At 47.5% G+C, this 26,504-nt stretch overlaps 1 protein-coding gene across 3 annotated transcripts in view; it reads left to right on the plus strand.

Annotated features, from left to right (window-relative positions):
* LOC147268698 (semaphorin-3D) overlaps nt 1–25,780 on the plus strand; it is a 37,801-nt gene extending 12,021 nt beyond the window's left edge. For all 3 annotated transcript variants that reach the window (XM_086200488.1, XM_086200489.1, XM_086200490.1), the window contains exons 2-18: nt 1,654–1,788; nt 2,151–2,308; nt 2,772–2,834; nt 2,902–3,015; nt 3,493–3,583; nt 3,950–4,078; nt 4,156–4,298; nt 4,507–4,621; nt 4,800–4,869; nt 4,995–5,139; nt 5,377–5,599; nt 9,574–9,662; nt 11,182–11,223; nt 14,279–14,436; nt 23,687–23,751; nt 24,129–24,286; nt 24,603–25,780. In XM_086200488.1, the coding sequence (XP_086056614.1) occupies nt 1,654–1,788; nt 2,151–2,308; nt 2,772–2,834; nt 2,902–3,015; nt 3,493–3,583; nt 3,950–4,078; nt 4,156–4,298; nt 4,507–4,621; nt 4,800–4,869; nt 4,995–5,139; nt 5,377–5,599; nt 9,574–9,662; nt 11,182–11,223; nt 14,279–14,436; nt 23,687–23,751; nt 24,129–24,286; nt 24,603–25,010 (2,306 nt within the window). In that variant the 3' untranslated portion in view covers nt 25,011–25,780. The remainder of the gene's footprint in view (nt 1–1,653; nt 1,789–2,150; nt 2,309–2,771; nt 2,835–2,901; nt 3,016–3,492; nt 3,584–3,949; nt 4,079–4,155; nt 4,299–4,506; nt 4,622–4,799; nt 4,870–4,994; nt 5,140–5,376; nt 5,600–9,573; nt 9,663–11,181; nt 11,224–14,278; nt 14,437–23,686; nt 23,752–24,128; nt 24,287–24,602) is intronic.
* Nucleotides 25,781–26,504: the final 724 nt, after the last annotated feature.

Here is a 26,504-nt window from a genome sequence, read left to right on the forward strand (position 1 = left end):
CTGGAGTACCAGAGAGAACCCAGCAGGAACAGGGAGAACATGGAGACTCACCCAGAAAGACCCCGTGCTGCAGCCGGGGCTCCACCCACAACCCTAACCCAGAACTACTAGGAGCCCCTGAGGGGTCTTAATGCGCTTGCTGGTGGGTCAAGCCAAACGAGAATTGCATCCATAGGGACTGAGTGATGGATCACGTGATTTGCTTGCTCCTGTCCTGTTTTACAAACAGTACATGTATGCTAGGCCCTCAGAAACAGTGCATCCGTGTTCACAATAGTTCACTTTCTTGAACCACAGACATGCGTGGTAACCCTATCATGTTTCACTTAACTTAGCAACAACGCTAGTTGCTCACATTCACTGGTCAAGGCAGCTGCAGTGAATGAACACACACACACAGTTACAGTGATTATGAGAGATGTCATCCTAGTAAAGTAACGCGATACACACTTATCTAATCGACATGATGGACACGTTTACTTCTTGCTTGGGGCCCCCACAGACTCTAGAATCGCTTCCAGGCATGGAAACCATTTGGTTCCAACTTAAGTTGAAAAACCACATACATCTTGTTTGTAATAAAATGATGCAATCAGTTGGTGTCAGTTGCCAAATGTCTGAACCCAAATCTGAAATCAAATCAAATATCTGAAGTAAACCTGTGCTGTAGTTTAATGTACCCTCATAGTTGAATGAATATAATATGAAGATGAATGCATTTCAAATTTGTGTATGTATATATACATATATATGTATATATATACATGTACATATATATGTATATATACGTATATATGTATATATATATACATATACATATGTATGTATATATACGTATATATGTGTATATATATACATATACATATATATGTATATATACGTATATATGTATATATACATATATGTATATATACATATATATGTATATATACGTATATATGTATACATATACGTATTTATGTATATATACATATATATGTATATGTATACATATATATGTATATATACATATACGTGTATATGTATATATACATATATGTATATATACGTATATATGTATATATACGTATATATGTATACGTATACGTATATATGTATATATACATATATATGTATATGTATACATATATATGTATATATACATATACGTGTATATGTATACATATATATGATGATACATACATCATCCCAGAAACGTCATCAGACATCATCCCTCTCTGCTGCACTGCTGGTCGAGATGTTCAGACTTGAAACAAACAAACTCAAAACTTTCAAATCAAAGTTTATCAGACACACACGCACTCAGGGCAGTTAGACTTCACTTTTTACACACTCACACAATGGGGCGACGGCTGAGGTGACGGTGAGGCGGCAGGTAAGTGAGTGTCTGATCAAGAACCTCTCTGACAACCAAAGAAGAATATATATTCAACTAATGAGGCGAGAAGTAACAGAAGGAGCCAGCACAGTGACGGTTGTTCAGACACACACAAACGGATGGAGACAGTTTTCCACTCGTCTGTCTTCATGGCCATTTTCGTCATGATGATGTCACATTAGAACAAATGGATCACGTGACTTTTACATCTGTCAGGAAACTGTTACCTTTGATTACTTGTGTGTGATGTGACTGCTCTTCCTGCCCATCAACAGACATGGCGGCAGGATGGGTGGCGTCCCTTCACATGTTGATGGCGTGTCTGGTCACACTGCAGCCTGTCGATGGCAGCACTGTGTTACATGTCCCCATGAGCCAGACTGGGCCGCACCTGCTGATGTCACACTCAGGTAGGAAACGTCACCATGAACCCACTATTTAAAAGTGTGTGTGTGTGTGTGTGTGTGAGAGAGAGAGAGAGAGAGAGAGATAGAGGGAGAGGGGCACGTTCATTGTCTTGTTAGTGTTGGGTTGCAGGCAACTAAACAGTTTTCTTGCAGCGGTTTCTGATCTGTTGTCATGGAAACCTAAAATCAGAACATTCAGCGACATGTTTGTAGACATTTGTTTTCCTCAGAAGCAGAAATCGGTCACATGATCTGCTGCCATGTGAACGTCTAATGTCTCGCAGGTTAGCAGGAGATAGTTAACACACATTCCATGACTGTATTTTCATACGTGTGTGTGTGTGTGTGTCTGTGCGCAATGGCAGAGCTGAGGAACGGCTCTGCGGTCTTCTGGGAGGGCGGCGGCAGCAGCGGTGATTACCAGGTGCTGCTGCTGGATGAGGACCAGGGCTGGCTGCTGGTGGGAGGGAAGGACCACATCCACCTGCTGCGCTCCGGCAGGTTGGATCTGCCGGCACGTTCGGTGAGACGTGCATACGTACCGGAGAGCCCCGCCTCTCATGTCCATCATTTTCATCAAATGACCAATTGTTAACAGCAGGCAATGAACAGAAGCAGGTCCTGCTAAGCAGCTGTGGTTACTGCAGGTTGATGCACCTCAGGTGGCTTTTGGTGCGTGTTCAGCACCAGTTGATCCCTCGGTGCAGGCCACACATTTGTGCCTTCAGCCAGGACTTTATGACTTGTGGGGTGATTTTATGTTTCATGTAAAAGTTGCCATGTATGATTCTGACCAGCAATCCTGGTCAGCTGATTCCAAACCAGTAATGACACCATCATGGACATGACCACAGGCATCCTGTTAGCAGTGTTAGTGTTCCACAGCTTCGCTGCTCAGACAGCTGAGACCAATTTACAGAGCTGACAGTGAACTCACCTTCATTTCCAGTGAGGTATTCAACCCTGTGTTTGATCCCCTGGTTCAGATCCACTGGCCTGCCCCTCAACAGAACGTGGAGCACTGCATCCTGGCAGGAAAACATCTGGAGGTGAGCGACCCTTTCTGACACAAGAAAACAAGATGGTCAGATCTACTTCCTGTTCCTCTGCTTTCAGACTGAGTGTGCCAACTATGTGCGCCTGCTGCAGCCCATCAACAAGACGTGTGTGTACGCCTGCGGCACGTCTGCCTTCAGCCCACAGTGTGTTCACCTGCATGTAGATGCCCAGGTACACAAATGCCACATGAAACATTTCTGAACTTCACACAGATGTCCAGTGGTGTTTGCCCTGAAGTGTGTGTGTGTGTGTGTGTGTGTGTGTGTGTGTGTGTGTGTGTTTGTCTCTCTCTCTCTCATATCACTCATCTCCCAGCTCTTGCTCTGATTTATGTAAATATAGACCATCATAAATGTCAGCGGGGTGCTTCATCCCAGTTAGGAGGCTGGAACACGTCCCACCCTCTCTCTCCTGTCTCTCCCCACCAGAGGTGTGGTTGTCCTGGTGTCCATCAGGTCTCCATGGAAACAGCAATGATCGATAACACATCAACACCTCAGTAAACTTTTGAATTTACACCTTCTCCACAAACTTCTTCCTGAATGTCTGAGGAGGGTGTGTGTGTGTGTGTGTGTGTGTGTGTGTGTGTGTGTGTGTGTGTGTGTGTGTGTGTGTGTGTGGGCATGCATACAACTGTCTGTCCTGCAGGGATCGATCGTCATGTTGCCACACACTGTTGAGTCGGGGCGAGGGCGATGTCCCTTCAGTCATGGAGAACCTTTCACCACAAGTTTGACAGGTCAGACCACACACACACACACACACACACACACACACACACACACACACACACACACACACACACACACACACACACACTCTCTCTCTCTCTCTCTCTCTCTAAGTATTTGCGAGTCCTTCTCTGCTGTGGCTCTTCATCGTTCTACATCCCAGCTTGTAACTGTCTGGCAGAAGTGTGTGTCGTCTCTTGATTTATTTGATGATGTCAGACTCTCGAGTCTTTAAATTAAATGCAGTTGTTGAGACGAGTCAAATAGGAAACAACAACGCCGTGGCTCTGTTCAGTAGAACACAAATTGTTTCTGGTTTGCCGCTCTGGTTTGCCGCTCTGCTCCACCATCTTCCTCTTTACCTACCTCCTCAGATGGGGAACTGTACGCTGGCATCTCTGTAGACTTCATGGGCGCCAATGCTGGCATCTTCCGGACAACAATCCAGGGCGGCGGCCACCACTACATCCGCACTGAGGCCTACGACCGCAACTGGCTCAATGGTGAGACGCTAATCAACAGCAACCTGCTACTGTGGAGATCCAGGTTCATGATGACTCACCTCCTGGTTTTTTGTCAGAGCCCCAGTTCGTGGGCTCATTCTCTGTCCCAGACACACACAGTCCCGATGACGACAAGGTCTACATCTTCTTCAAGGAGACAGCAGTGGAGGTGGAGCCACGGGACAAGAAGTTCTACAGCCGCGTGGCTCGAGTCTGCAAGGTAGGACTGCTTACTTTGCAGACTGATATACCTCACTGGAGAAACATCAACCGGGGTTATCTCTGTTACCATGACGATAGATGGCAGGCATCTGAGCTTTTAAGGAAATCAATTGTCCTTCATTTTCTTATATTCTAATGATGTAATTGTTTTGCCTTTTTGTTTGTCTTCAATTTTCTAACTTCATGTCTCTTCTGACCTCCTCTAGAATGATGTGGGAGGAAGGAGGAGCCTAATCAACCGCTGGACAACCTTCCTCAAAGCCCGACTGGTGTGTTCTGTCCCGGGTCCATCTGGCACCGACACACACTTTGATGAACTCGGTAACCACTGTCAACTCGTGCACATCATTAAAACCTTCTTTTCTCCTGCCCTGTCTCTCCGTTTGTCCCCTGACGTCTCTCTGACTCGTCCTTGTTCGAGCGGCGTCAGCATCATCATCATCATCATCATCATCATCATCATCATCATCATGCATCTTCATTGTTGTGTTTTTTCTAGAGGACATTTTTGTCCTGGAGACAAAGGACCCTCAAAACCCGGCCATTTATGGTGTCTTCCGCACTTCCAGGTGAGACACATCCAGTCATTGCCCAAGAGCAGATTTATCTCTTTCTCACTCTGAGGACATGTAACTGTCTCTCTCCTCCTCCTCTTACTCCACCCTCTCGACCATTCCTCCTCTTCCTCCTTCAGCTCTGTCTTTAGGGGCTCAGCAGTCTGCATCTTTACAATGGCGTCCATTCGTGCTGCATTCAATGGGCCATTCGCCCATAAACAGGGTCCCAACTATCACTGGGTGGAGTTTAAGGGCCGAACCCCATATCCGAGACCTGGAGCTGTAAGTGCAATTGGTTGTGGCTTGACATCACGTCACACATTGAATTGCTCCTTGACTTGGATGACAATTGGTACTTTTACCTCAGTGAAGGTGTAATTACTTCTTCATCAACTTGTCCTCAACAAAGACATGTTGTCTCTTCGTGCTCTAAAAGTAGAGATACTTGACCTGAGAAGTAGTCCTTCTGTCTCCTCTAGTGTCAGTTGGTCTTCTGACACATCTTTACTGGTCCATCAGTGTCCCAGTGAGACCTACGATGCTCTCCACAAGTCCACAAAGGACTTCCCGGATGAGGTAGTGAGCTTCATGCGTCAGCACCAGCTGATGTGGGATCCTGTCTTGCCTCTGGGGGGGCGACCTGTTCTGACACGGGTCAATGTGTCCAACATGTTCAAGAAGGTCATTGTGGACAGAGTGGAGGCTGAGGATGGACCATACGATGTCTTACACCTGGGGACAGGTGAGCAGGAGACACTCAAACAACCTTAAAGTTGCAGGTTCTTCTGCTCGCTGATTTGCGCTTTTCGATTGAATTCTCAGAGTCTGAACGAAACAAACTTTCATGTAACTCTGCTGATGTCATCACAGTAAAAGACCTAAGCAACCAAACGTGTGAGGAAGACATTTTTTCAGCATTAAACATAAGAAATCCACCCAAAATCAGTTCAGTATATCACTACTTGTTAGTTTTTGTTTCTTCCATGATATCTATTAGGTTGTGATGGCATGGAAGTCATAAGTGAACAGACTGCAGTTGATGGAGTTTTGAATAAGGCCAGCCCGGTGGAGCAGTGGTCCTCACTGTGACCCCCCAGCAAGAAGGTTGTGGGTGGAGCCCCGGCTGCAGCACGGGGTCTTTCTGTGTGAGTCTCCATGTTCTCCCTGTTCCTGCTGGGTTCTCTCTGGTACTCCAGCTTCCTCCACAGTCCAAAGACATCAAGAGGGACCAGGTTAATCCAGACTCTAAATTGACCGTAGGCGTAGCTGGGAGAGCCAATGGTTGTCTGTCTCTATGTGTTGGCCCTGCCATGGACTGGTGACCTGTCCAGGGGGAAGGCTGCTGGGATAGGCTCCACCCCCACCACCCTGAACAGGAGAAGAGGAAGAAGATGGAGGGATGGATGGATGGATGGATGAGTGGATGGATGGATGGATGAGTGGATGGATGATGATTGGATAGATGGATGGATGGATGGGTAGATGGATGGATGAGTGGATGGATGAGTGGATGGATGGAGTGGATGGAGGATGGATGAGTGGATGGATGATGATTGGATAGATGGATGGATGGATGGTAGATGGATGGATGAGTGGATGGATGGATGGATGGATGGATGGATGAGTGGATGGAGTATGGATGAGTGGATGGATGGATGGAGGATGGATGAGTGGATGGATGAGTGGACAGATGGATGGATGGATGGATGAGTGGATGGAGTATGGATGAGTGGATGGGTGGATGGATGGATGGATGAGTGGATGGGTGGATGGATGGTTGGATGGATGAATGGATGGGTGGATGGATGGATGAGTGGGTGGATGGATGGATGGATGGATGGATGGATGGATGGATGAGTGGATGGATGGGTGGATGGATGGTTGGATGGATGAGTGGATGGAAGAGTGGATGGATGGGTGGGTGGATGGTTGGATGGATGAGTGGATGGGTGGATGGATGGATGAGTGGATGGATGGATGGGTGGATGGATGGAAGGGTGGATGGATGGATGAGTGGATGGATGGATGGATGGATGTGTGGATGGATGGATGGGTGGATGGATGGAAGGGTGGATGGATGGATGAGTGGATGGATGGATGGGTGGATGGATGGATGGATGGGTGGGTGGATGAATGATGGATGGATGAGTGAATTGGTGGATGGATGGATGGGTGGAAGGATGGATGAGTGGGTGGATGGATGGATGGATGAGTGGATGGATGGTTGGATGGGTGGATGGATGGATGGGTGGATGATGGATGGATGTTTGGATGGATAAATGATGAATGGATGGATGAGCGCATGGATGGATGGATGAGTGGATGGATGGATGAGTGGCTGGATGGATGGTTGGATGAATGGATGGGTGGATGGAGGATGGATGAGTTGATGGATGGGTGGATGGAGGATGGATGAGTGGATGGATGATGAGTGGATGGATGGTTGGATAATGAGTCAATGGGTGGATGTATGGATGGATGGATGGATGAGTGGATGGAGGATGGATGAGTGGATGGATGGATAGATGGGTGGATGGAGGATGGATGAGTGGATGGATGGATAGCTGGGTGGATGGAGGATGGATGAGTGGATGGATGGATGGGTGGATGGATGAGTGGATGGATGGATGAGTGGATGGATGGATGGATGGATGGGTGGGTGGATGGATGGATGAGTGGGTGGATGGATGAGTGGGTGGATGGGTGGGTGGATGGATGGCTGGATGGATGAGTGGATGGGTGGATGGATGGATGAGTGGGTGGATGGATGGATGAGTGGATGGATGGATAGATGGGTGGATGGAGGATGGATGGGTGGATGGATGAGTGGATGGATGGGTGGATGGATGGGTGGATGGATGGATGGTTGGATGGATGAGTGGACGGATGGATGGGTGGATTGGATTGATGGATGGATGGTTGGATGGATGGGTGGATGAATAGATGGATGGGTGGGTGGATGGATGGATGGATGGATGAGTGGATGGGTGGATGGATGGATGAGTGGGTGGATGGATGGATGAGTGGATGGATGGATGGATGAGTGGATGGATGGGTGGATGGATGGATGAGTGGATGGATGGATGAGTGGATGGATGGATGGATGAGTGGATGGATGGTTGGATGGATGATGGATGGATGTTTGGATGGATAAATAATGAATGGATGGATGAGTGCATGGATGGATGGATGGATGAGTGCATGGATGGATGGATGATTGAGTGGATGGACGGGTGGATGGATGGATGAATGAGTGGATGGATGGATGGATGGATCGGTGGATGGATGGATTAGTGGATGGATGGATGGATGGGTGGATGAGTGGATGGATGGGGAGATGGATGGATGGGTGGATGAGTGGATGGGTGGATGAATGAGTGGATGGATGGGTGGATGGATGGGTGGATGGATGGATTGGTGGATGGATGAGTGGATGGATGGATGGATGGATGGGTGGATGAGTGGATGAATGGATGAGTGGATGGATGGGTGGATGGATGGATGGGTGGATGGATGGATTGGTGGATGGATGAGTGGATGGATGGATGGATGGATGGGTGGATGAGTGGATGAATGGATGGATGGGTGGATGAGTGGATGGATGGGGAGATGGATGGATGGGTGGATGAGTGGATGGGTGGATGAATGAGTGGATGGATGGGTGGATGGATGGATGGGTGGATGGATGGATTGGTGGATGGATGAGTGGATGGATGGATGGATGGATGGATGGATGAGTGGATGGATGGATGGATGGATGGGTGGGTGGATGGATGGATGAGTGGGTGGATGGATGAGTGGGTGGATGGGTGGGTGGATGGATGGCTGGATGGATGAGTGGATGGGTGGATGGATGGATGAGTGGGTGGATGGATGGATGAGTGGATGGATGGATAGATGGGTGGATGGAGGATGGATGGGTGGATGGATGAGTGGATGGATGGGTGGATGGATGGGTGGATGGATGGATGGTTGGATGGATGAGTGGACGGATGGATGGGTGGATTGGATTGATGGATGGATGGTTGGATGGATGGGTGGATGAATAGATGGATGGGTGGGTGGATGGATGGATGGATGGATGAGTGGATGGGTGGATGGATGGATGAGTGGGTGGATGGATGGATGAGTGGATGGATGGATGGATGAGTGGATGGATGGGTGGATGGATGGATGAGTGGATGGATGGATGAGTGGATGGATGGATGGATGAGTGGATGGATTGGTGGATGAATGAGTGGATGGATGGATGGATGGATCGGTGGATGGATGGATTAGTGGATGGATGGATGGATGGGTGGATGAGTGGATGGATGGGGAGATGGATGGATGGGTGGATGAGTGGATGGGTGGATGAATGAGTGGATGGATGGGTGGATGGATGGATGGGTGGATGGATGAGTGGATGGATGGATGGGTGGATGAGTGGATGAATGGATGAGTGGATGGATGGGTGGATGGATGGATGGGTGGATGGATGGATTGGTGGATGGATGAGTGGATGGATGGATGGATGGATGGGTGGATGAGTGGATGAATGGATGAGTGGATGGATTGGTGGATGGATGAGTGGATGGATGGATGAGTGGACAGATGGGTGGATGGATGGATGAGTGGATGGTTGGAGTTTTGAATATGCAATTTATTGAAAGTGAAAAAGAAAGAACAGGCATTCCAAAGGTGGACACAACTTCTGATGCTGTTTCTTGTCTTCAGATGATGGGAAGGTGGTGAAGGCGGTGTTGCTGGTCAGAGATGTTTGGAGAACCGAGGCGACCCTTCTAGAAGAGCTGACAGTCTTCCAGGTGAGACGTAGCTGTCAACAATGTTGTCTTGGTTTCGATGTAAGCCAGCTGACATTCGAGACAGGAAAAGAGGCACGTGGATGAGGACCATAGGGGAACCATTTTCAGATGGACAGAGCAGCAGGACGTCTGAGCTGCGTCATCAGTATCTGTCCTCCCAGGGGTCAAATGTCATCAACGCTGAGAGATCTGAGTTGACCTCAGCCCTGGTTAATTCCCTGATCTGCCCGAAGAAGCATTTCTCTCTGACCTTGGTATAAATATTTGTCATGAATCAGGTGTTGTCGTCTACCTGCTGGTCCATTGAGACGTCTGTCTGATATCGCTCCTACGGTCACTTGAGGGTGTTTCAAGTTTTGGTTGGAGAGGGAGGAGCGTGCCCCCTGCAGCTGTAAGTCCAGCCCACCAGAGGCATCTTTGTTGGATAGTTCCATCCAAAGTTGAGCTGTGGCTGAAGTATAGACCTGCCAGTCAGAGTGAATCTGTTGGGCAGGAGTAAGGATAATTGTATTACAAACCGCGCTCGAGAGATCACCAGCTCCTGCACTGTCCACCATGTGGACAGAGGCACCATGTGTATTTTGTGTCCACAGAGTCCATTTAGGTGAGTGTTGGGTCAGCAAATGAATTACATCTGACCTCAGAATGAAATATCAGAATTTTAAAGGAATTCTAGACCTGTAATTATTGTACATGTTCGTGTCCCACCAAGACACAAGTGGACCAATGTCTCCACAGCTGGGACTGATAATGACTGCTGCGAAACTTTATGTTCGATCAAGCCCTCATGATTTTACTTTGTCTGAAATATTTAAATAACACATTCATGTTTTCATAATATTTCTTAAGACAGCTTGAAAGGTGTTACTCAGTGAAACTGCGCCATCTCATTCTCCTCAGTAATATTCTGAAGGCAGAATTATGAGCATCAGTAAATTTCATTTTGTATAATGAATGTGTATACAGTTGAAATGGGTGACCTGCTGGTTGGGATTTCTGGAGGAGAACTGGAGGAATCTGTTGCTCTTCAGTGCTCAAGTGTCTTTGCATGGTGCCCTGAGATCAGACCTGCTGGGGCACTGTGGTACGCATGTGTGCCGAGTCAACTGCTCCAGGATACCTCATCAGTACTCATGGCTGTGTGCCACTGAAGACAGAAAAGAAGGAGATACTTGGTAAAGAGTCTCTGGGTTCCTTGGAATGGGGAGAGACAGAGAGAGACTAAATAAATCAGAGTATGTGTGAACTCCCTTCTGACTTCAATTAAGAAATTAACGGCTGCTTCTGACACCTTCCAGTGTTCTCAAGGCGTATCTGTCGCGTGTCTGTGGTATTCCCATGAAGTTTCTGTGGCATGGCAGTGACATCAGATAAACAATGTGACCTCGAACACTGGGACCTGCAGACAATTGCATTTGTCCATCATCTGACAGTTCCAGGTTTCATGAGGTTTCAGATTTTTTAATTCCGTATAAATGATGTGTGATATGTGTCATCCATGTTTGTTTGGGTTCTGCAGGGCTCAGCTCCAGTCCTCAGCATGGTGTTGTCCACCAAGAAGGTAGGTCCATGTACAATCGATGATGGAGCACAAGTGTTACACTAAAGCCTTTCTACATCTTTGAATAATATTGCATGCTTACAAATGTAAATAAATAATGATGAATAAATTCAAAAGTCGTACAAAATTTTAAAATCATGTTAATAAACAGATAAATAAAGAAACAGAGGAATTATATCAAGAATAAAGAATAAATAAGTAAAGGAATTTAAAATCTGAACATGCAGTTTTAAAACTGAAAGAAATGAAGGATAAAAACAAGTTTTCTTCAAAAAAATTTGCTCTCAGCTTGTCCTTTGCCTATTAGCTCTTCATCATTCAACGTCACTGTGTTGCTTTTTGTGTCGCTTCATTTTATAGCTTCATGTAGCTTCGTTGTGTAGCTTCATTGTAACGAAACGTTGCTACTGCTCCTGGGACGTAAATGCTGTTCTACTCTGCTGTATAGAACAATGGTTCTATGTGTTGTGTGGCTTGGTTATCAAACATATTATTACTGAACATTTATTGTGACAATGAAATACTTCAATGACAATTTGTGTGACTCTTACGTTTGTTTACTGGAGCACCAAGTTAATGAAATTCTGTGAGTGAACAAGTCAGAGAGCAAAAGTGATATGATCAATTAAAGCAGTGATCACAACTTCTCAATGCTGAATTGTTTGGATGGAAAATTTTGATTTAAAGTGTGGTTGTTTACTGTGTTTGTCTGGTCAGTTAAATACTGAAAATGACAGACATCAGGCAGGAAGTGAAAGTTTGCATGGTGAGGTAATTAACTCTTTCCCCACCACGACTTTTTTGAAAACGTTGTCAACCACTGTTAGAGAAGTGATTTTCAAGAAGAACATTGATTTGATATTTGTATTTGTATTGCCCACTATCAAACCTGCTGTCACACACATTGTCAATTCCTCCCTGGAAACTGGCATTTTTCCTGCTACTTTTAAGCAGGCCCGTGTCACCCCACTGCTCAAAAGGCCTAATCTCAACCCCGCCAAGGTTGAAAACTACAGGCCAGTATCACTGCTGCCATTCCTGTCAAAAATACTGGAGCGCTCAGTATTTAACCAGGTCTCTGAACATCTGCGGAACAACAACCTACTTGACTCTTTTCAGTCTGGCTTCAGGTGTGACCACTCCACTGAGACCGCACTCCTGTCAGTCCCTGAGTCACTGAGACGAGCTCGAGCTGCTGGTCAGTGCTCTGTCCTACTTCTGCTGGAATCTGTCTGCTGCCTTCGACACGGTGATCCATCACATTCTCCTCTCCACACTCTCTGAGCTCGGCATATCTGGTTCTGCCTTGTTGTGGTTCAAGTCCTACCTCACAGGCAGATCCTTCAGAGTGTCATGGCGAGGAAAGGTGTCTAGGCCACATGGCCTATCGACTGGGGTTCCTCAGGGGTCAGTGCTTGGTCCCCTTCTCTTCTCTCTGTACACCACCTCACTTGGTGCAGTGATCCGCTCCCATGGCTTCTCCTACCACTGTTATGCTGACTACACTCAGCTTCTCCTCTCTTTCCCACCTGATGACAGAACGGTCTCAGGTCGTATATCAGCGTGTCTGGCTGATATCTTCACATGGATGAAGGAACGCCACCTTCAACTGAATCTGTCGAAGACTGAACTTATGGTCTTTCCAGCTTGTCCATCTGTTCAGCCTCAGGTCAGTGTCCAACTTGACTCGAGCCTACTTGTGCCCACAAACTCAGCCAGAAACCTGGGTGTCATGATTGATGACCAGCTGACCTTTAAGGTTCATGTGGCCTCAGTTTCTCGGTCTTGCTGTTATGCCCTTTACAACATCAGGAAGATCAGACCCTTCCTGACCCAACAGACCACACAGCTTCTGGTTCAGGCTCTTGTCATCTCATGCATTGATTACTGCAACTCTCTTCTGGCAGAGCTCCCTGCAGGCTCATTCAAGCCTCTGCAGATGATCCAGAATGCAGCAGCAGTCTGCTCTTCAACCAGCCCAAAAGGGCACATGTCACCCCGCTGCTGGTTTCTCTTCACTGGCTTCCAGTGGCAGCCAGGATCAAATTCAAGGCACTTCTCTTGTCTTACAAAACAATCACAAGAACGGCTCCAGCCTACCTGGAATCCCTGATCCAGGTCTACTCTCCTTCTGGCCCACTACGCTCTGCATGCCAAAGACGCCTGGTGCTTCCAGCCCAGCGCTGCTCCAAATCTCGAGCCAGACTCTTCTCTTCTGTTGTTCCCAAATGGTGGAACGAACTACCGAACTCAGTGCGTTCTGCTGAGTCCCTTTCTACTTTTAAGAGACAATTGAAGACTCAATTGTTCAGAGAGCACTGAGGCACTGAACCTGATTCTGCTCCTCTTTGTCCTGTGGTAGAATCAGTCAGAGGGTCCAAGACCCAGCACTTAGTGACTATGTAGCACTAACTGTGTTGTGTTATGTTGTATGTTTGTCAAAAAAAAAAAAAAAGGGAGGGGGGGGGGCGACACTTCTTCTGCCACTAGATGGCAGTACCTGTGACCAAATCACAACTGAAGCACTTTTGCGCTTCCTATGGGCTTTTCCTTAATTAAGTCTGAATTCTTGCTTGTGTTGTACGTCGCTTTGGACAAAAGCGTCTGCTAAATGAAATTGTAGAATTGTATTTAAGTTCTCACTCCTAGACGGTTACCCTGATCATAAACTCTAGAACTACCCTACAGTTCTGGTCTCTCGAGCACCAGAACCTCTGCCTGGTGCAGCACCACGGCCCCCTGGAGAACCACAACATCCATTAGTCTGCTGCAGCTTCTGGAGCTTCTTCTTCTTCTCTCATTTCTGCCGCGAGATGTGCAGCAGTCTGTCACACGGTGCACAATAGCGCCCTCCACCACCTGCTAGCGAGAACATGGATTGTCAGAAGATCTTATGAATAGAAAGGAGCTAAGAACAAGCTACTGAACAGCTCACTAAAAGTATGTCAACAGTGCAGTGATTTAGAGGAGATTCATGTGTATAAGAATTAAAGTTCAGTTTTCCAACATCATAATTCATAGAGAATTTATGGACTTTCCCCATCATCCTCTGCAGCAACTGCTGTATGTGTCCAGCGAACACGGCGTGGCCCAGCTTGGCCTCCAGAGGTGCAAGTTCTACGGATCCAACTGTGTCGAGTGCTACCTGGCCAGAGACCCCTACTGCTCCTGGGACGGAGAGACCTGCTCTGGATCCCTCACATCGAGCATGAGGTAGCGAGGTCTGAGGGCAGGGTGCTCTCAACAACCACCAAGCATCATGTGGCAAAAACACAAACATACACCTGAAACAGGCAGCAGGGATCACCGGTTATTCCCTGCATGCTGGGATGAGCTTCCTCAAACTTTCTTTTAGTCAGAATTGCCTGCATCTGCAGAGGCTGGAAACCAGCAGCTTCAATCAGTTCAGACTGTGCCAAGTCCAGGCAGGACTGTGTCTCCAAATCTGTCCATCTGTCCCTGCTGCCTCCCTCCTAGTAGAGAGGGAGTAGAACCTCCATCCTAGTAGAGCAGGTGTAGAACCTCCCTCCTAGTAGAGCAGGAGTAGAACCTCCCTCCTAGTAGAGCGGGTGTAGAACCTCCCTCCTAGTAAAGCAGGTGTAGAACCTCCCTCCTAGTAGAGCGGGTGTAGAACCTCCCTCCTAGTAGAGCAGGTGTAGAACCTCCCTCCTAGTAGAGCAGGAGTAGAACCTCCCTCCTAGGAGAGCGGGGGTAGAACCTCCCTCCTTGTAGAGCGGGAGTAGAACCTCCCTCCAAGTAGAGCGGGAGTAGAACCTCCCTCCTAGAAGAGCGGGAGTAGAACCTCCCTCTTAGTAGAGCGGGTGTAGAACCTCCCTCCTAGTAGAGTGGGAGTAGAACCTCCCTCCCAGTAGAGCAGATGTAGAACCTCCCTCCTAGTAGAGCAGGAGTAGAACCTCCCTCCTAGTAGAGCAGGAGTAGAACCTCCCTCCTAGTAGAGCGGGTGTAGAACGTCCCTCCTAGTAGAGCAGGTGTAGAACCTCCCTCCTAGTAGAGCGGGTGTAGAACCTCCCTCCTTGTAGAGCAGGTGTAGAACCTCCCTCCTAGTAGAGCAGGTGTACAACCTCCCTCCTAGTAGAGCAGGAGTAGAACCTCCCTTCTAGTAGAGCAGGAGTAAAACCTCTTTCCTAGTAGAGCGGGTCTAGAACCACCCTCCTTGTAGAGCGGGTGTAGAACCTCCCTCCTAGTAGAGCAGGAGTAGAACCTCCCTCCAAGTAGAGCAGGAGTAGAACCTCCCTCCTAGAAGAGCGGGAGTAGAACCTCCCTCCTAGTAGAGCGGGTGTAGAACCTCCCTCCTAGTAAAGCAGGATTGGAACCTCCCTCCTAGAGGAGCGGGTGTAGAACGTCCCTCCTAGGAGAGCAGGTCTAGAACCTCCCTCCTCATAGAGCAGGAGTAGAACCTCCCTCCTAGTAGAGCAGGATTGGAACCTCCCTCCTAGAGGAGCGGGTGTAGAACGTCCCTCCTAGGAGAGCAGGAGTAGAACCTCTTTCCTAGTAGAGCAAGTCTAGAACCACCCTCCTAGTAGAGCAGGGGTAGAACTTCTTTCCTAATAGAGCAGGTCTAGAACCTCCCTCCTGGTAGAGCAGGTGTAGAACCTCCCTCCTAGTAGAGCAGGTGGAGAACCTCCCTCCTAGTAGAGCAGGTCTAGAACCTCTCTCCTAGTAGAGCAGGTGGAGAACCTCCCTCCTAGTAGAGCAGGTCTAGAACTTCTCTCCTAGTAGAGCAGATGGAGAACCTCCCTCCTTCTATGAACCAGCACATCTGAGACAGCAGCCACCAGAACCTTCCTTTACCAGCAGGAAGGTGGAGCAGATCCAGGATCAGTGTGGATGGAGAGAGAGCAGGAGAGCAGGACAGAGACAAAGACAGAGAATGGAGGATGACAGAGAGACAGAAGGACAGAGACAAAGACAGAGAATGGAGGAAGACAGAGAGACAGAAGGAAAGAGAGGGACAGAGATAAAGAGAGAGAGACAGGAGGAGAGACTGATGGACAGAGACAAAGACAGAGAGAAAGGAGTAGAGACTGATGGACAGGTGGAGCTACGGGTGGCAGCTGGAGCCTCTTCAGGTCTGGAGCCTCCTCCAGCAGCACCAGGATCTGGGATGAGGGGAGAAGAAGAGGAGTTAGTAACATGTATGAGGACAGGAGGAGGAGAGAGAAGCCCAGTGCATCATGGGAGATCCCCAGCAGTGTGAGCCTATAGCAGCAGATCTAAGGGCCAGCCTAAGCAGTCCTGACTATAAGCCTGATCAACAAGGAAGGTCTTAAGTCTGCTCTTAAACCTAGAGAGGGGGTCTGGGTCCTGGACTGAAACTGGGAGACGGTTCCACAGGAGGGGAGCCTGATAGCTGAAGGCTCTGGCTCCATTCTACTGTTAGAACTCTCGGAACCAGCAGGAACCCTGCATCCTGGGGGTGAAGCGTTCTAGCTGGATCATAGGGGACTGTGAGCTCTGTCAGGGATGAAGGAGCCTGACTGTTGAGGACTTTGATGGTAGAAGAAGAATTTTTAATTCTGTTCTGAAGCTGATAGGGAGCCATGCAGGGAAGCAGTCCAGGAGAGACCTGGTCTCTGCTACCAGTTCTAGTCAACACGCGGCAACAGCATTCTGGACCAGCTGGAGAGTCTTTCGGGACTTATTAGTCCAGCCTGGGAGGAGGGAGGTGCAGTAATCTAGCCTGGAAGTGACAAAAGCAGGGACTAGTTTTTCTGCATCTTCTTGAGCCAGGATGTGTCTGATCTTAGCGATGTTACGTAGATGGAAGAAGGCGTCCTGGAGATTTGTTGAATGTGGGAGTGAAAGGATCCTGGTCAAAGAGAACTCCTAGGTTCCTACGGTGGTGCTGGGGGCCAGGGTGGTGCCATCCAGGGTACCTGTCTCATCAGATCAGGTGGTCCTCAGGTGTTTGGGCCCAGCACAAGAACTTCAGTTTATCAGAGTTTAATAAAGGAAATGATGGTCCTCCATGTTTGCTGTCCTTCAGACAGGCCTCCAGTTCAGTCAGCTGGTTTGTTCCATGTGGATCATTGATGAGTTCAGCTGAGTGTCGTCTGCATAGCAGTGAACATTAATGGAGTGTTTCCTGATCATGTGACCTAGAGGAAGCAGGTACAGGGTGAAGAGGACTGGTCCAAGCACAGACCCTTGTGGAACACCAGAACTGACTGTAGTGGTCTCAGAGGAACCATCATTAACTAGTACCAACTGAGATGGACCTAGTAAATATGACCTGAACCAGTTCAGTGTGGTTCCTTTAATACCAGTGACAGGTTCCAGTCTTTGTAGAAGGATATGGTGATCAATGGTATCAAAGCTGCACTGAGATCTAATCAGACCAGCACAGAGACCAGTCCCTCATCTGGTACCAGTAGGAGGTCACTGGTACCTTTGACTAGTTCTGTTTCTGTGCTAGGATGAACCTGGAACCTGACTGAATCCTCCAATCAGCTGTTGCTGTGGAGAAGTCACAGAGCTGTTTAGCAGCTGCTTTCTCCAGAACCTTGGAGAGAAAAGGAAGATGTGAAGTTGGTCTGTAGTTGGTAGAACTTCTGGATCCAGGCTTGTTTTTTGAGGAGGGTTTAATTCCTGCTACTTTAAAGGACTGAGGGACGGAACCAGATACCAGCACCACATTGATCATATCTAAGAGGGAGGGACTAACGAGGGGAGAGAGTCTTGGAGCAGCTTAGTTGGGATGGGGTCTAGGAGACAGGTGGAAGTTTGAATGAATGAATGAATGAATGAATACTTTATTTCAAACATATGAACAATACATTACACTTGAAGCACTAATTGGTTAAAACCTTTGTATGTTTGAAAAGGAGTAGGATGAAGCTTTAGCTTATAAATCCCCACTCCTTCTCCATTTAGTACCTTGTACTATAGGTTATCATACTTCCTGTGTATCCTGATTTTTTTCTTCTCTCTTCCCTCTCTGCTTTTTCCCATTTCTCCAGTTGTTTCTCTTCTTAATTTATTTTTTCCCGTTTTTTTTTCTTTTTCTTTTCTTAATATGCAAACAAATATGCATCACAAACAAACAACCAACCCCATAACTGCTTGTGTCAAAATAGATAAATAAAATGCAAAAAAAAACCAACCCCAAAACAAAACAACAACAGAAAAATAAAACAAACCAAACCAAACAACAAATATGAAACCCTTAGTGTTTGTCATACCCCTCTTCTTCCCTGTACCTTGTAAATACCATCTGTTTGTACCGCTGTTTGAATATGCTCATGGATGGACATTGTCTGAGCTCCTCCGCCAGTCTGTTCCATAATTTCACTCCACATATTGAAATGCAAAAGGTTTTTGAAGTTGTGTGTGCATACAGATGTTTTAGATTCAATTCCCCCCTCAGATTATATCCCTCTTCTCTCTGAAAAAAAAGTGCTTGAATGTTTACTGGTAGTGTATTGTTTGTTGCCCTGTACATGATTTGTGCTGTTAGGAAGTGTACCAGATCAGTGAGTGTCAGTATTTTTGATTTTGAGAATAAGGGGTTTGTGTGTTCTCTGTACCCAGTGTTATGAATTATCCTGATTGCTCTTTTCTGCAGAATCGACAGTGGTTCTAGTGTAGTTTTATAAGTATTTCCCCAAACCTCTGCACAGTAACTCAAGGTTTAGAGGAGGACATTGAGCTCATGAAGGCTGATGGGAGAAAAACTATCCAAGTGTGTGTCTGGTCCTCCAGCAGCCTCCAAGGTTCTTGGTTCTAGGTGCCATGTTGTCAGCTGATGGCAAGAGAAGAAGTTTCTCTCTAATCAGGAGAATTTTGTCATTAAAGAAGTCCATGAACTCTTTGCTGCCCAGGGAAACAGGACTACTTGGTTCAGTAGAGCTGTGGCTCTCTGTCAGTCTGGCTCCAGGACTGAAGAGGAACCTGGGTTGTTCTTGTGTTCCTCTATTAGTGCTGAGTAGTCGGCTGCTCTGGTTCTACCAAGGGCTTTCTTCTAGGTTCTAAGGCCATCTTGCCAGACTACATGTGACTCCTCCAGTTTGGAGCAGCACCATCTTCTCTCCAGTTTCTGGTTTCTTGTTGAAGCTGTCAGGTTCCAGAACCGTACCAAGGTGCTTGTTTCCTTGGATTCATAGTTTTCTGTTTTAGTGGGCCAGTAGAGTCCAGAGTTGTTGCTAAGGTGCTGCTGCTCTATGGATAAAAGGATTCTCGACCTGCTCTGAATTTAGCACCAATGGAACCACTTCCTTAAATCCAGGTGTGGCCTGATCAGACAAACATCTGGAAACTACAGTTTTCCTGAGTGGAGTGTAGTTGATCAGTCCAAATTCCAAAGTGATTGATTGGTGGTCTGATAAAAGCGTTCTGTGGAAACACAACCAGATGTTCAGCTTCAGTTCCACATGTTAGGAGGAGGTAAGGGTGTGGTTGTGACAGTGAGGGGTTCATGGACAGACTGATGGACACCAGTTGAGTCTAGGAGAGAGAGAAATGCAGTACCAGACTGTGGTTATCAACATCCTCATGAATACTGAAGTCTCCTCCAATCATGACTTGATCTGATTTAGAACTAAACTGATAGAAACGCTGATCAGAATCCAGAGTCAGGACCAGGAGGACGGTCCTCAATCATCAGAGAGGCTGGAGAGTTTCCAGGCTGGAGGAGACAAACTGAGAATCAGGCTTTCAGATGAATGGAAACTTCTTCTGGTTTGGGATTTATTCCTAAACTGGTGTCAACAATGGCAGCAGCACCACCTCCTGGGCCAGAGCCTGGACGAATGTGAGTGTTCCTGTGACTGGAGGAGTGGATTCATTCAGACTAGCATCCTCATCGTCACCAGCCAGGTTTCAGTGAGACTCAGCAGGTCAACACAACTGTCAGGTATCACTTCATTCACTGGTTCAGTTTTCAGCATCAGAGGTCTGATATTTAATCATCCTCCTCTAATTCTGATATTCTGTGGAGTTAATTTAGTGGTTGTGTTAACTTTGATGAGGTTTTTGTGATTGACTCCTCTACAGTAGAACTGGAGTGAAGAGACTGACACACAGTCTCAGTGGGGTTGTGGGTGAGTGACTGCCCCCTAGTGGACGCGCAGAGAAGCGTGTAAGACGGCAGCTCTGCTTCCTGGTCTGAACTCTGGGTGTAAATGTGAGTCGGGTCAGACACGATTTTCTGTGCCGGTCTGGTGACAGACTGCTCATCAAGCATCCGGAGGGAAGGATGGTTCCTGACCTCCATGATCTTCATGGCAGTCCACACCAGACCGGCAATCTGTGACCTCGACTGCACAGTCAGGTTGCCGTACCAGGCCGCAATGCTGTATCTGATGATTGTCTCCAGTGCAGCCCGGTAGAACAGCAACATGATCCTCTGCTCCACTCCAGAGACCCTCAGTCCGCATAGGAAGTAGAGACGCTGCTGGAGTTTGGAGCAGAGACTTCTAACATGTACCTTCCAGCTGAGGGCGTTGTCAATGTGGACCCCCACATACCTGCATGAAGCCACCTGGCTGATGTGTTTGTTTTTAATGACGACTGGCCTGTGGTCACCAACAGTCTTTGGATCAAATATCATCTCCTCCGTCTTCCCCACATCCAACACAAGATGATTTTGGTCACCCTGCTGGATGAATTCCTCTACTTTTGAGAAAAGTCCAGTGGGCTGCAGCAGCAAGCTGGCGACAGTTGTGTCATCAGAGAACTTTATGATAAAGTTCCCTGCATTTGATGTTACACAATCATTGGAAGAGGACCGGGGAGCTGACGTAGCCCTGAGGGGAGCTGACGTAGCCCTGAGGGGAGCTGACGTAGCCCTGAGGGGCGCCTGTACTTATTAATCTGGGTTCCGAGAGGGTGCTAGGAGGAGGAGTGACACCACCTCAGGATGTAAGGGTTCACATTCATCTCCTTCAGTTTCCCTCATGCAGGTGCGGCTGCATCGTGTTGAAGGCTGAACTCAAGTCAATGAACAGCACCCCTGCATAAGCCCTGGGGTCATCGAGGTGTTTGCTGACCAAATGTGTGACGCTGTTGATAGCATCATCAGTGCCTCGACCCTGCTTGTAGGCAAACTGAAAGGAGTCCCAGTGTGCATCCACTTCCCTCCTGAGCAGAGTCACCATCAGCCTCTCAAAACACTTCATGACTATGGATGTTAGAGCCACAGGCCTGAAGTCATTGTTGACCACATGACAATGTATTTTTAGGAACCAGAGTTATGCCTAATTTTTTTCCAGAGACTGGGGATGATGGGTGAGTCCACAGATCTCTGGAGGATGGGGAACCAAGCTGTTGTGAGCTCCTGTGTGCAGGATTTGAGCAGGAAGGCAGATCTCCCATCTGGTCCTGTGGCCTTTTTAGTGCAGACAGACCTGAAAGCAGATTGGACACTATGGGGAGGAATCACCAGCTTGGGTCCCGCTCAGTCACTGGAATCGACCTCAGGACCTCCTCACATTTAGAGGAGAAGTCCAGGGTTTCAAGTCTTAAATAAAAGCCATCCAGCTCCGTTGCCCTCTGCAGGTCATTGAGGGTGCTGAGACATCTTTGAGCAGGAGTCATGTTGGTGTCCCACATTTTCCTAGGGTTGTTAGCAGCAAAGTGTTCCTCTGTTGTGTCTTTGTGTTTCCTTTTTGCTTCCCTAAGCTGGTGGTTCAGTTCTTTTGGTCTAGTTTGAGTTGAGCTCTGTTCCTGAACTGTCTTTTCTTGCGACAGCTAAAACTGTTGACTGTTTGCTTGTTGAGCTTTCAGTGTACAGTTACCCTCCCTCCAGGGATGTTTCCACCCCACTGATAAACAGTCTGTTCTATTGCTGATGGGGAATTATGGGACTTGTCGTATTAGTAGAGGAATTGTTTTGATACTCATACGTGTTACTAACTCCTCTTCTTCTCCGTAGCCTTCGGGCTCCCCTCATCCCAGATCCCGGGTGCTGCTGGAGGAGGCTGCAGACCTGAAGAGGCTCCAGCTGCCACCCGTAGCTCCACCTGCTCACATCCCTCTCTTTCCTTCTGTCTCACTGTCTTCCTCCATTCTCTGTCTTTGTCTCTGTCCTGCTCTCCTGCTCTCTCTCCGTCCCCACTGATCCTGGATCTGCTCCACCTTCCTGCTGGTAAAGGAAGGTTCTGGTGGCTGCTGTTGCAGGATGTGCTGCTGATGGAGAATTGTTGGGTGGAGGTTCATTGAAGGAGGGAGATGCTGGACCTGCTCTACTTGGACAGAGTCAGGACAGAACTTTGGTTGGGGTTTAGCGCCGTACAAATAAAAATGACTTGACGTGATAGGAATGTAAGGTGATGTTTGACAAGACCTTTGATTCCTGAGTTTTAACGAAACAAAAACACATTAATTAAATATTCATCTTCAAGTCTATGTCAGGACGAGGCTGAGGATGAGTGAGAGGGTTCATGTACAGACAATAAATCTCATGTATGTATCAGTGTGAAATGTTATTGTCCAAAAAGATTCATAATGGCTCAAATCTTTAACTTAAATTTTCTGTCCCTTGTTTTCAGACTAAAACTTTGGCATCATCTTGACATGTGTCACTCTGCAGGCCTCAGAAGTGTCACTGGTCTTGCTGTGATGGTCCTAGCAGTTGATCGTACGTAGCTGTAGGTGTCAGGTTTGCCAGGGTGACCCCTAGAGACTGCGGAGCCCCAGTTGTGTCTGAATACCAAAAAACAAAACATAATTATATTCTTATACGTAAATAACTCTGATGCCATCTTGGCTGCTGTTCTCATGTCGTATACTTTTCAGTGGAAAGAGTTGCCTCCTGATAGAATCAGACAGTGATGGCAGACATTCCCATCAGCAGAAGCTGACCGCTAAAGTAATGGTTACTTCTCATTTAGTCATAAGTCACTTTCAGCGTATCTTGTCCGTCTCGATGTATCTCGTACATCTTCGTGTATCACAGTGTATCACAGTGTATCTGAGTGGTAAAGACCGAAGAAGCAGTGGGATCATTGTTCACTGTAAATGATCCATGGGGTCAGCAAGATGGCAGGGAAGAGACATGGAGGGGAGTGTGAATGATGAGTGGGTGAGGATGAGGAGGTGGAAGGATGAAGCAAAGACTTCGGTGAAAAATCAACGTCTTCCTGAGTTCATGTTTTCTCCTGACAGACGCCTAGAAACAACAGAGGTGAGAAAGAACACCAGCGTTATCTGCTACTGCCTCCCTGTATCATTGCCCTGACAAAACTCATGAGTGACATGATGACATCCTGTGGTCATGTGATGAAACACCAATAATAGCTGGATGAATAGTTGGAAGGAGGTGGAGCTGACTTGTCGTCCAGACTTGAAGCTTCACTCTGTTCTCGCTCTAAACGTGTGAAAGCAGACATTTATTATGTGACCAAACGGTACAAGGCAATGACTCAAATTGCCAGGAGGGGGAGTCAGTGTTTGACAGGTAGAATACAAATTATTAACATTTTTATTTGTGTTGTTTGTGTGTCAGGCGGGTGCAGAAACAGGATATAAAATTTGGAGACCCCTTGAGTCAGTGTCCTGTCACAGACAACGGTGAGTCTTCCTGTCATCGGGTCAATATTACCATCACGCCGCTGCACAAACTTGTCCTGACCATGCTTCCTGTCTCTGTTAGTTTTATAGCTGTTATTGTTCCAGTATTCCTCTAGCATGATTACATGAATTCATATCAACTCAACGGTCACATGAGTCATCAGTTGATGTGTCTTAAATATGATGAAAAGGTTTCTGGATGCCATCTGTAAAGACCTGCTCTCTCACACTCAGGATGTGTGCCGAATGAAGGCGTGGTCTTAGCATTGACACGTCCCTCACCTGCTGTTGTGATCTCTCATAACCACGGAAACGAATGTGACACATTCACATCAAGATGCAGGGAGACGCCATCAACAATATTGTTTTTGTTTCAGTTTCCAAGTCTGTGGATGAAAAGCTGGTGTACGGCATGGAGGGAAACTCCACCTTCCTGGAGTGTGTCACTCACTCACTCCATGCTGAGATCCACTGGACGATGCAGCAGCAGCAGCAGCAGCAGCTCCCTGATGAGCAGCTTCACCAGCACAAACTGGTGAGTTCACTTCCTGCACCTGCAGCAGCAAACGTCAACCAGGAGGGAGCCTGGTGATGGTTGAAATGTCTCCTGAACTTGCTGGTAGAGTCTCATCATTTGTTTTTGATGTTAAATTATGACTGAAGAAACTGAAGACAGTGTTGTGTCCTAAATAAGCGAGACATTCTCTGTGTGCATTGAATTGATCAATGATCATAGTTATAATGATAATAATGATAACACACACACACACACACACATTTTTATCTATATCTGTATATACACATATATGTGTGTGTATATCCTCATGATCCTCATATCTCTTTTGTCTCAGGTTGGTCAACAGGACAGTGATCGCTGGCTTCCAGTAACAGGGGGCCTGCTGCTTCAGTGTCTGCAGCTGGCAGACGCAGGAATATATAGCTGCACGCGCCACGACCATTCATACAGCCGGGTCCTGGCCCGCTATCGCCTCCACGTCATCCCCCAACAAAGCCTGTATGCCACTGGGTATCAAAGTCAAGCAAGGGCCAATCCTCCACTGCCCCCCCAGGGATACAGGAATTCATGGTCTCCTCTGAGGACCTACAAAGACCTGACCATGGCAGGGACAAACCATCTGAGCATGGAGAAGTACTGCGAGCAGCTGTGGTACCGTAAGAAACGCCACCAAGCAAAGCAGAAGCAGGAGAGCAGGAAGGCTCGCATGAGGAGGAACAAGGCCCCTGACTTGGACATGTAGAGACACAGCGTTCCCTCCTGCTGAAATTTATAGCAACATACCTGTAAGATGAACATGAGTGACCAGATCTCAGTGAATCACATGAGGGACTCAATACCAATGCTGAAAGACCTTTGAAAGTTTTGATAGAATTTTAATCCAATTTAAAAGTAAACATCTCTACTCTATCTTTGAACTGGGAACATCTCCATGCTTCTGCACTCTGACTGATTCAGGAGCACTCAATAGACTGTACCAACAAAAATGCAACTCTCTCCAACTCCATCCATCCATCATCCACCCACCCATCCATCCCTCCCTCCATCCATCCCTCCATGTTCTCCCTCTCCTCCTGTTCAGGGTGGAGGGGGTGGAGCCTATCCCATCATCCATCCCTCCATGTTCTCCCTCTCCTCCTGTTGAGGGTGGTGGGGGTGGAGCCTATCCCAGCAGCCTTCCCCCTGGACAGGTCACCAGTCCATGGCAGGGCCAACACATAGAGACAGACAACCATTGGCTCTCCCAGCCACGCCTACGGTCAATTTAGAGTCTGGATTAACCTGGTCCCTCTTGATGTTTTTGGACTGTGGAGGAAGCTGGAGTACCAGAGAGAACCCAGCAGGAACAGGGAGAACATGGAGACTCTGTGTGAGTCTGCATGTCAGTCTGAAGAGTTCTGAAGCAGCAGAACACAGAACATGGTTCAGCTAGAGATGTTCTAAATGCTACAGGAAGAACTAAACTGTCCCTCCTATTTTCTGAGTTTTGATTTGTGTATTAAAGTTGGGTTCTAAGAATGTTCCTCTTGAGTAGTGAGTCTGTAAATGTTCTCGTTGACCCCGGGGACTGTAGGAGGCTGTGGGAGGACACACACACTGCTGGACCAGAACATCAGATCATCCTGATATAATCACCAACACGATTAATGTAGAACCCCCTCAGGATCAGGTGAGTGACATCAGAGCAGTGTGATGTCACTAAGGGTGATGCTCCAGGAATAAGCTGGCCGACAAGTGTCTGAACCAGGAAGTGGTAGTAGCTGGTTCATTTCTGACTAATTCCCGCTGCACTGGCAACAGGAGACACTGGTCTCTCTACCTACACAGGAAACTGCTCCCCTACCTTCCTGTCTTCACAACCGGTGACAGTAAAAGTCTGGAACGTCGTCCACCGCACAGGAAGAGGAGCACAACGGTTTTCTGGTGTCTGATTAGTAACATTATTAATATTGCAATGTGGGCTGAGGAGGAAGCGTGAGGTGACGCCTGCAAAGGAGCAGAAGGTAATGATTAACCCTTTCACCCAGCCGTGGCCCTGCAGAGGAGACGACCCCTCTCCATGCTGTGCAGGTGCTCTTAGTTTTTTCATTAATTCACTCACTCAGCCACCCAATCACCCATCCAGTCACCCACCCTCACACCTACTCATCCACCCACCCAACACTCACTTATGCACCCACTCAGTGTAGCCAGACCACAGTGGTCTTGGAGAGATTTCTATCTCTTTGTCGTAGCA

Source organism: Aulostomus chinensis, chromosome 3 (genome assembly GCF_037954235.1).
Source record: "Aulostomus chinensis isolate RoL2024-O1b breed Wild chromosome 3, RoL_Achi_v1.0, whole genome shotgun sequence".
Classification (NCBI taxonomy): Eukaryota; Metazoa; Chordata; class Actinopteri; order Syngnathiformes; family Aulostomidae; genus Aulostomus; species Aulostomus chinensis.